Consider the following 10,979-nt stretch of genomic DNA (forward strand, 5'->3'; position numbering starts at 1 on the left):
TCTGTGGCCACTGGAGGGCAGTTAATACTCATGATTCAATTTGTGATTTAATCATCATGAAAGATGATAAAAATTGCATCATATCATTGTAATTGTTATTTATTGAAAACAAATAAGTACATCTTTCAAGATGTCGCAATGTTTCTGTTTGTATGGAAAACCTGCATTTTCATGATATAAACCGTGCTCAATGTATTATTGTGTTATTTAGTTTTTATATTTGTTAATTTTTAATTGTTTATTATTTTGTTCAAATTATAATTTATGTACACATTGTTCTTCTTGAATCATTTTTCTGTATTTAAAAAAAAAAATCAATATCGAAAAAGTTCACATTGTTCACAGACGGATTTAGCAGGATAATGTTTTGACCGGAAGCATTTCTATGCTCATTGTCTCCAGCTTGATGCTTGCATTATTGTAGTTAGTCACTGCGGCCACTAGAGGGCGGCTATACTCTATAATTCGGAATAAATATAAAGTGACCGCTTGTCATGTTATATTGTTAAATCAACTCGTTTTCAAACAATTCTTACAAATATGGATGCAACCATTTGTTTGTGATAACCACAATAATAATGATGACTACATATTTATATTGAACAGTTATACTGATATTAATACTACGTACAGCCACACATTTAAATTGAGTGCTGCAGTTCCTCACAATGACCACTGGAGGGCAAGATTCTAAACACATTCAATTGTCAAGTTAGCCAGTGTTAGATATAGACACGATATCATAGTAACACTTCCTGTAACCCTTCAAAATAAAACTAACTACCAGCAAGAAAGTGCAGTTACCGAGTTACCGTTAGGAGGCAGCATTCAGTTTGACTTCTTTATTCAAAGAAGAAGAAGAAGAAGACGACTAAGAAGAAGAAGAAGAAGAAGAAGTAGTAAACCCGCGATACCCAAGCAGGAACCATGTAACGTGATTTCAAATACATTTTACAGAAGACTTTTACAGATGAAAGCAATTATTATAATATTATTATGAATAAAACACATGTGAGATAAAGGATAGAATGCGTTTTAGTGACGTTCCACAGACTCGTGCGACGCTCTAAACACGACAAGAACAAATCCAAAGTTTAAATGTTGCACTCACGCGAGCTAGTCCGTTGTTTCTGAAGAAAGTCCAAAAGAAGAAAATGGAAGATGTCGTCATGGAATCAGACTCGGTCGAGATGTCTGGACCTGCACCAGAACAGCGGGTCGCTGATGCTTGGGAGACCGTCACTGCAGCGCTGGTGAGCTCATCTCCGGACTCACGAGACACACAACACGGACAGAACCGAAGTCCATTCTAATATCTCACGATTTAATGTTTTCTAGTGTGTGGCATGAACCCCAGCCGGTGCGGCATGACGTAGGACAGGTCGCTGACTAGCGGGGGGGGCTTCGGCTAAGTTCGGCATACTTTATTGTTTACCTTTGTTTACATCTGTCTGGATGTGCTGCAGTCAAACTTAACTCACTGATTCAGGTCTGCAGATAAAGACAACCGCATCCAGTGGATTACACGCCTTTGGCTCGAGTGTTCTCGTGTTTCATGTGAGACCAGCATGGACAGATGGTTCTATGTTCCAGATGTTAGGTTGCATAGGCTGTATTTGATGAACAGATGGTTCTATGTTCTAGATGTCAGGTTGCATAGACTGCATCTGATGAACAGATGGTTCTGTGTTCCAGATGTTAGGTTGCATAGACTGCATCTGATGAACAGATGGTTCTGTGTTCCAGATGTTAGGTTGCATAGACTGCATCTGATGAACAGATGGTTCTGTGTTCCAGATGTCAGGTTGCATAGACTGTATCTGATGAACAGATGGTTCTGTGTTCTAGATGTTAGGTTGCATAGACTGTATCTGATGAACAGATGGTTCTGTGTTCTAGATGTTAGGTTGCATAGACTGTATCTGATGATCAGATGGTTCTGTGTTCCAGATGTTAGGTTGCATAGACTGTATCTGATGAACAGATGGTTCTGTGTTCTAGATGTTAGGTTGCATAGACTGTATCTGATGAACAGATGGTTCTGTGTTCTAGATGTCAGGTTGCATAGACTGTATCTGATGAACAGATGGTTCTGTGTTCCAGATGTTAGGTTGCATAGACTGCATCTGATGAACAGATGGTTCTGTGTTCCAGATGTCAGGTTGCATAGACTGTATCTGATGAACAGATGGTTCTGTGTTCTAGATGTTAGGTTGCATAGACTGTATCTGATGATCAGATGGTTCTGTGTTCCAGATGTTAGGTTGCATAGACTGTATCTGATGAACAGATGGTTCTGTGTTCTAGATGTTAGGTTGCATAGACTGTATCTGATGATCAGATGGTTCTGTGTTCCAGATGTTAGGTTGCATAGACTGTATCTGATGAACAGATGGTTCTGTGTTCTAGATGTTAGGTTGCATAGACTGCATCTGATGAACAGATGGTTCTGTGTTCTAGATGTCAGGTTGCATAGACTGTATCTGATGAACAGATGGTTCTGTGTTCCAGATGTTAGGTTGCATAGACTGTATCTGATGAACAGATGGTTCTGTGTTCCAGATGTTAGGTTGCATAGACTGCATCTGATGAACAGATGGTTCTGTGTTCTAGATGTTAGGTTGCATAGACTGTATCTGATGATCAGATGGCTCTGTGTTCCAGATGTTAGGTTGCATAGACTGTATCTGATGAACAGATGGTTCTGTGTTCCAGATGTTAGGTTGCATAGACTGCATCTGATGAACAGATGGTTCTGTGTTCCAGATGTTAGGTTGCATAGACTGCATCTGATGAACAGATGGTTCTGTGTTCCAGATGTTAGGTTGCATAGACTGCATCTGATGAACAGATGGTTCTGTGTTCCAGATGTCAGGTTGCATAGACTGTATCTGATGAACAGATGGTTCTGTGTTCTAGATGTTAGGTTGCATAGACTGTATCTGATGAACAGATGGTTCTGTGTTCTAGATGTTAGGTTGCATAGACTGTATCTGATGATCAGATGGTTCTGTGTTCCAGATGTTAGGTTGCATAGACTGTATCTGATGAACAGATGGTTCTGTGTTCTAGATGTTAGGTTGCATAGACTGTATCTGATGAACAGATGGTTCTGTGTTCTAGATGTCAGGTTGCATAGACTGTATCTGATGAACAGATGGTTCTGTGTTCCAGATGTTAGGTTGCATAGACTGCATCTGATGAACAGATGGTTCTGTGTTCCAGATGTCAGGTTGCATAGACTGTATCTGATGAACAGATGGTTCTGTGTTCTAGATGTTAGGTTGCATAGACTGTATCTGATGAACAGATGGTTCTGTGTTCTAGATGTTAGGTTGCATAGACTGTATCTGATGAACAGATGGTTCTGTGTTCCAGATGTTAGGTTGCATAGACTGTATCTGATGAACAGATGGTTCTGTGTTCTAGATGTTAGGTTGCATAGACTGTATCTGATGATCAGATGGTTCTGTGTTCCAGATGTTAGGTTGCATAGACTGTATCTGATGAACAGATGGTTCTGTGTTCTAGATGTTAGGTTGCATAGACTGCATCTGATGAACAGATGGTTCTGTGTTCTAGATGTCAGGTTGCATAGACTGTATCTGATGAACAGATGGTTCTGTGTTCCAGATGTTAGGTTGCATAGACTGTATCTGATGAACAGATGGTTCTGTGTTCCAGATGTTAGGTTGCATAGACTGCATCTGATGAACAGATGGTTCTGTGTTCTAGATGTTAGGTTGCATAGACTGTATCTGATGATCAGATGGTTCTGTGTTCCAGATGTTAGGTTGCATAGACTGCATCTGATGATCAGATGGTTCTGTGTTCTAGATGTTAGGTTGCATAGACTGTATCTGATGAACAGATGGTTCTGTGTTCCAGATGTTAGGTTGCATAGACTGCATCTGATGAACAGATGGTTCTATGTTCTAGATGTTAGGTTGCATAGACTGCATCTGATGATCAGATGGTTCTGTGTTCTAGATGTTAGGTTGCATAGACTGCATCTGATGATCAGATGGTTCTATGTTCCAGATGTTAGGTTGCATAGACTGTATCTGATGATCAGATGGTTCTATGTTCCAGATGTTAGGTTGCATAGACTGCATCTGATGAACAGATGGTTCTATGTTCCAGATGTTAGGTTGCATAGACTGTATCTGATGAACAGATGGTTCTGTGTTCTAGATGTTAGGTTGCATAGACTGCATCTGATGATCAGATGGTTCTGTGTTCTAGATGTTAGGTTGCATAGACTGCATCTGATGATCAGATGGTTCTGTGTTCTAGATGTTAGGTTGCATAGACTGCATCTGATGATCAGATGGTTCTGTGTTCTAGATGTTAGGTTGCATAGACTGCATCTGATGATCAGATGGTTCTGTGTTCTAGATGTTAGGTTGCATAGACTGTATCTGATGATCAGATGGTTCTGTGTTCTAGATGTTAGGTTGCATAGACTGTATCTGATGATCAGATGGTTCTGTGTTCTAGATGTTAGGTTGCATAGACTGCATCTGATGATCAGATGGTTCTGTGTTCTAGATGTCTCCGGGCTGCTCGGTGGTGGATCGGAGCCTCTCGGACTCTCTGGCCCTGCTGTGTGGTCAGGGTCTGGGCCGGCTGCTGGGCGGCTGGCTGCTGGAGACTCTGCAGACGCGTCTGTCCTCCTCTGTGGTTCCCGAGTTCTGGTCCGGTCTCAAACAGCCGGAGAACGAGCTGGAGGAGCGAGGCCGGGCCTGGGTTCTCCTCACCGCCTTTCGGACTCTGTTGGACCGCCTGGAACCTTTTCTGGGCGAGTGGAACAAATATAAAGAGTCTATAATGATTTATACGGAGCAGGAACATTATTCTAACATCCCTCGTCCTCCTTTAGGTGGTCTGCAGAAGCTGGGGTCGTGGCAAGACGAGGGCCGCGGTCTCAGTCTGTGTGGCCCCGGACCCGGGGGCCTCCAGGATCGGGCCTTCACCATCATCAGGGCCCTCCTCCTCTTCTCCCCCTCGCCCGTTCTCCAGGAGCGAGTGCTGGAGTTCTACAGCAGGACCTTCTCCGTCTACATGCACCAGGAGGGCCAGGCCGAGGACGGGGCCGAGCTGCAGGACGGCCCCGAGCGGGGGGTCTGTCCGGGCTGCGGGGTCCCAACGCAGCAGTGCTGGTGTAAGGAGGCCCTGGAGCAGCTGCAGGACCTCAGCCACATACTGTGAGTGGACTCAGAGAAGATGATGGAGGACGAGTAACACACTCGGGGCATTTTCATCTGAAGTCAGGAGAAGAAAAGAGTCGACTTCATACTTCAACCAGATGAACGAAATGCATATCCTGTACGTGTTCTGAGGGCGTGCGGGTGATTGTTTTAGTTTCTGTTGCAGCTCCAGACTGCAGCTGCTGGAGTGGGTCAGCGCCGAGGCCGTCACCTCCATCCTGCACAAGCTCATCGAGCAGCGGATGGAGCAGCACTGCAGAGGAGAGTACGAACGCTCCTTCCTGCTGGAGTTCCAGGAGGTAAACCCTGTCTGTCTGCCTGTCTGCCTGTCTGTCTGTCTGTCTGTCTGCCTGTCTGTCTGTCTGTCTGTCTGTCTGTCTGCCTGTCTGTCTGTCTGTCTGCCTGTCTGTCTGTCTGTCTGTCTGCCTGTCTGCCTGTCTGTCTGTCTGTCTGTCTGTCTGTCTGTCTGCCTGTCTGCCTGTCTGCCTGCCTGCCTGTCTGTCTGTCTGCCTGTCTGTCTGCCTGTCTGCCTGCCTGTCTGTCTGTCCTCCATCAGTGGATAAAACCTTCATTCATGACATCTGTTCTGTGAGCAGTGGTTGGAGCTGGTGCTCGGCTGGCTGAGCAAAGTGTTTGCAAGTGAGGTGGACAGAGACGGTCCTGTACCTGTTCCCGGTGTTCCCGGTGCCCCCGGTGTTCCCGGTGCCCCCGGTGTTCCCGGTGCCCCCGGTGTTCCCGGTGCCCCCGGTGCCCCCAGCATCCAGCCCGGCAGCGCCGTCCTGAAGCAGTGGAGATGCCACATGCACCAGTTCTTCTGCAGGATCTACGTCAACATGAGGATCGAGGAGCTCTTCAGTGTAATCAGAGGTGAGAGCGAACAATGACTCAAAGGGCTCCAGTCTTTATGCTAAGCTAAGCTAAGCTCTGGAGAACTCGGATACAACATCCCTCCCGTGTTTATTTACCTCTCCTTCAGATTTCCCAGAATCCAAAGCGGCCATCGAGGATCTGAAGTTCTGTCTCGAGAGAACCAGCCAGAGGCAGCAGCTCCTCACCTCCTTAAAGTCTGCGTTTGAGAGCCGTCTGCTGCACCCGGGTCAGTTTTACTGCAGTGAAAGTACGGTCAGCAGTCACACGCAGCGAACCTGAAGAGACTTTAAGGATCTCTGTTGTTCTCAGGAGTTCACACGTCCGACATCCTCACGGTTTACATCTCGGCCATCAAGGCCCTCAGAGAGCTCGACCCGTCCATGGTCATCCTGCAGGTCGCCTGCCAGCCGATCCGCAAGTACCTCCGGTGAGTCCTTTTATAAAGGTTCAACACTGAGGTTCAACACTGAGGTTCAACACTGAGGTTCAACACTGAGGTTCAACACTGAAACACTGAGGTTCAACACTGAGGTTCAACACTGAGGTTCAACACTGAGGTTCAACACTGAGGTTCAACACTGAGGTTTAACACTGAGGTTCAACACTGAGGTTCAACACTGAGGTTTAACACTGAGGTTCAACACTGAGGTTCAACACTGAGGTTCAACACTGAGGTTCAACACTGAGGTTCAACACTGAGGTTTAACACTGAGGTTCAACACTGAGGTTCAACACTGAGGTTCAACACTGAGGTTCAACACTGAGGTTCAACACTGAGGTTCATATAGGATTCTATAACATATATAATATGAAAACGGTCAAACTTTGACCTAAACTGAAGCGGATGTTCTTCATCGCGATGGTTGAGTTGTGTTGAAGCCTCTGTGGTGCGTTCAAGGACTCGGGAGGACACGGTGAGGCAGATCGTAGCCGGCCTCACCGGAGACGCAGAGGGCTGCACTGACCTGGCCTCGGAGCTGTCCCGAGGAGACCCGGTGACTCTGGAGATGCAGGACAGCGACGAGGAAGGCAACGATCCCGAGGACTGGAGTCCGGACCCGACCGACGCCGTCCCCGGTCAGCGAACGCACCGTTTGTTATTTCTGCCGCTCGTACTCGTCGTCTGTTTGATGTTACCGAGTTTCTTCTGTTCAGATAAGTTGGGCTCGAAGCGGCGTTCGTCCGACATCATCAGCCTGCTGGTCAGCATCTACGGCAGCAAAGACATCTTCATCGACGAGTACAGAGCCGTGCTGGCCGACCGGCTGCTGCACCAACTCAACTACAACACGGCCAGGTAGGACTCGGGTCAGGAGATACAGATATATATATATATATGCGTGCGTGCGTGTACATAGATATCTCTTCTCGTCTCACGTTCTTTATTCGTCGCTGTGTTTGCAGAGAGATCCGTAACGTGGAGCTGCTGAAGCTGCGCTTCGGAGAGTCTCACATGCATTACTGTGAGGTCATGCTGAAGGTAAACAGCCCAACATGCAACCATCAACAGCAGGAGAGCGTTCTGCTGACGTGTGCAGCAGATGTTTGCTCCGGTTGTCTCAGTCTGTCGTCTACTGAAGGAAGTGAAACTGATTTTAAAGACGCAGAGGGTTCAATGTTCCTCAGATCATACATGTGGAATAGAAACACTGAAGAGGACACCTTCATGTCTGTGCTCATTGATGAACAGCAGTAACTCTCCTCCGTCTGCTCTCCAGGACATGGCGGACTCTCGGAGGATCAACAGTAACATCAGAGAGGAGGAGTCGAGGCTGAGCGAGGAGGAGCAGCCGCCGCTCTCCCTGTCCTCCATCATCCTCTCCTCCGAGTTCTGGCCTCCGCTGAAGGAGGAGAAGCTGGAGCTGCCTCCGCTCGTCTGCCAGGCCATGGAGGCCTACACCCACCGCTACGAGAAACTCAAGGTGGAGCTCAGCCTCTGAGGGGAGGAGCTGCTTATCAATGGTTAAGAGTCTGAGAATCATGACGAGATGGAGCAGAGTAAAGTTCTGCTGTGGACGTATTTTAGACTCCTAAAAGAATCTCTTTCAGTTGAAGTGAACGCTGTATTTAGAATGTTGAACACACTGAAGCTGTTCTCTGTGATCTCCATTCACTCTGCTCTGCTGCCTCCACCTGTTAGTGAGTTTGTGTTGTTGTGATTCATTAAAATCACACAACACAAACAAACCTACTGTCCTTGAACGCACCATTGTAAAAGCGTATCTGTTTCTTTCTTTCACTCGTTCCATGATGTATTTGTTCTTTGGACACACAACCTTCTGGTCTGGTTTGTGTTCTGTGTTTTCAGGCCATGAGGACGCTGAGCTGGAAGCCTCACCTGGGCTCGGTTACTCTGGACCTGGAGCTGGAGGACCGGACCCTCACCAACCTCACCGTGTCCCCCATCCACGCCGCCATCATCCTGCACTTCCAGGAGAAAAGTACGACCTCTCATTTCAGACCGACTACAAGTCTTCTTTTCATATGTGGTTCGTCTGTGGACCAGAACTTCACTGTGGAATGAATGAACAAAAACACCACCAGAAAACAGGATGAATGATGAGATTTACTGCGTTTAGAAACATTCCACTTCACCTCCATCCCAGTGCTTCTCCACTGACTGGTTTGACTGGTTTGACTGGTGGTCCATCAGGTTCCTGGACGCTGGAGGAGCTGAGCATGAAGCTGGGCGCCCCGAAGGAGCTGCTGCACAGGAAGCTGGCTCTGTGGCAGCAGCACGGCGTGCTGAGGGAGGGAGGAGGAGGAGGAGGAGGAGGAGGAGGAGGAGGCGGCGGAGGAGGAGGAGGAGGCTACTACGTGGTGGAGACGGGCTCCTCCAAAGAGAAGATGGACAGAGGAGTGATGCTGATCGACAGCGACGAGGAGAGAGACTCCAACACCACCACCCAGTCTGAGCAGAGGGAGGAGAAGCTGCAGGTACACACACACACACTGTCACACACACACACTGTCACACACACACTCACTCACACACACACTGACTGAAGAAGCCTGTTGGCGCTCTGGTTGTGTCCCTGCAGCTCTTCTGGGCCTACATCCAGGCCATGCTGACTAACCTGGACAGCATGACGCTGGACCGCATCCACTCCATGCTCCGGATGTTTGTCGCCACGGGACCCGTCGTCACGGAGATGGACGTCAACGAGCTGGAGGCCTTCCTGCAGAGGAAGGTGAGGGAGCACCAGCTGATGATCTCTGGAGGTGTCTACAGACTCCCCAAAGCCAACTGAGGAGCACTGCTGCTGTGTGCTGCATTCAGGTGCTCACTGGGAAGTATGGGAACATCGAGTTCTCCTGAGCTTTGGAGAGCAACACGACCAGCGGGTTCAGGATCAGTCTAACTGGAGTTCCCCGTCACGTGAAAGCAGCTTGTTTTTATGAAGGCTGTTCCTCTGAAAAGTTTGGCTTTCAAAATAAAAGTACTTCCACCCTCAGTGTTGATTCTGCAGCAGGAAGTTGTTGTGAGAGTAAAAACTGATGTATTATAACTATTAAAGCTCTCTAATGTCTCCGTGTGACAGGTTTCCATCAGTGGAGTTTATTGTACCGCACAAGAAGAGTTCTGTCTCCAGTCTGGGATATTAAGTCCTAAACGTTGTGTTCCATTCCTAAAGGAAAGTTATTTTCTTCTGTTGGTACTTTTTACTTCTCAAGTATCTGAAGCAACATCTGTCCCGTCAGCACTGATGTTGGTTAAAAGAGGAAAATAATCTGCAGTTTATATTCTCAACTATATTTTACAGGAAAGGGACATTCAGTTCTCTAAAGGTAACAAGTGGCAATTTCACTCAAAGATGACAAACTAAAATGAATCGATGGGGACATCCCAAGTCTCTTAATTGCATCCCCATTTCCCTCACTTGCGTCCTTTCCTTGCGTCCTAGTCCCTCCCACCAGGGATGCATGGAGGAAACCATGCAAGGAGAGAGGAACGAGGAAATGAGTTTTAAGAGACACGAGACGTCCTTTCCTCTGAAGCGTCAGTGAAGCGACGTCTGTTTCTGATGACGGAGGATCAGCTGATCACAGCTGGATCAGCTGGAGAGACTTTGATAAGTTAGTGTGTTCACGTGATCACTGTACTTTAATAATACTGATAACTAATAGACACACTGATCACCACTGTAGAGTGTTTCTCTCTGTAGTCTGGTAAACTGTTCATAAGATCAGGATCCATTTCTACCGGAGGAATGCGATCGTCTGATTTATGAATTATTTGCGTCTGTACGTTTTGAAATTGTGACTGACGTCATTATTAAATAACCCAGAATATGATTATTGTTTCTCTTACATGATAAAACTCAAACACTCAGGAATGATGTGAAACGTGTTTCGTCTCTCAGCTCTCTGACTTTAATTGTATTCATAATGAAGTTATTGAGGGAAACATCAGATCAATGAAAACACAAATCTTTCTAATAAATGTAGAAAGTAGTTTGTGGTCCTTTTGTTGTTCAGACTACAATGAACATTTATTTAAACCAGATGTTGAATCAGAAATTAATCAAATATAAACTAGAGTTTATTCTGTGATCCGTCTTCACTCTGCTGTTAAACTCACTCAGTCAGTCCGATCGGCTGCAGCGTCCAATCACAGGACAGATGAACCATGAGGGGGCGTGTCGGCCGTTAAAAGACTTCCTGGAAGTCTGTTCTCATGGCTCCTCCCTCCCCAGAGCTAAATAAGAGCTTTGGGACGGCCGTCAATATGGCGGCGCAGAACAACTTCCGGTTCAAGCGAGGAGCGAGGAAATGAGAATGAAGAGACTTGGGACGCACACTTCATCACTGTTCATCATCACGTGGACCAGTCTGTCTCAGCCTTTAGAATATCACGTGAACACTGAACCTGAGAGGAAATATGAAGACCAAACGTAC

General features: G+C 46.7%; 1 protein-coding gene across 1 annotated transcript; it reads left to right on the plus strand.

Moving 5' to 3' along the window:
• The first annotated feature begins 891 nt into the window (after positions 1–891).
• anapc2 (anaphase promoting complex subunit 2) lies at positions 892–9,594 on the plus strand. The gene is made up of 14 exons (XM_079281671.1): positions 892–1,253; positions 4,552–4,801; positions 4,883–5,207; positions 5,377–5,509; positions 5,807–6,077; positions 6,187–6,306; positions 6,390–6,507; positions 6,979–7,157; positions 7,236–7,377; positions 7,485–7,560; positions 7,799–8,002; positions 8,389–8,521; positions 8,734–9,017; positions 9,122–9,594. The coding sequence occupies exons 1-14, from the start codon at positions 1,155–1,157 to the stop codon at positions 9,329–9,331; spliced, it is 2,544 nt and encodes an 847-aa protein (XP_079137797.1). The 5' UTR covers positions 892–1,154; the 3' UTR covers positions 9,332–9,594.
• The last annotated feature ends 1,385 nt before the right edge of the window (positions 9,595–10,979 follow it).

This window comes from Melanostigma gelatinosum (assembly GCF_949748355.1).
Source record: "Melanostigma gelatinosum genome assembly, chromosome: 13".
In the NCBI taxonomy this organism is placed as follows: Eukaryota; Metazoa; Chordata; class Actinopteri; order Perciformes; family Zoarcidae; genus Melanostigma; species Melanostigma gelatinosum.

Excerpts from the sequence above, each read along its gene's own strand:
- anapc2 (XM_079281671.1), top strand. The coding sequence starts at position 1,155 with ATGGAAGATGTCGTCATGGAATCAGACTCGGTCGAGATGTCTGGACCT. Across the intron at positions 7,158-7,235 it reads CCCGACCGACGCCGTCCCCG|ATAAGTTGGGCTCGAAGCGG; the intron begins GTCAGCGAACGC and ends TCTTCTGTTCAG. Across the intron at positions 8,522-8,733 it reads CCTGCACTTCCAGGAGAAAA|GTTCCTGGACGCTGGAGGAG; the intron begins GTACGACCTCTC and ends GTGGTCCATCAG.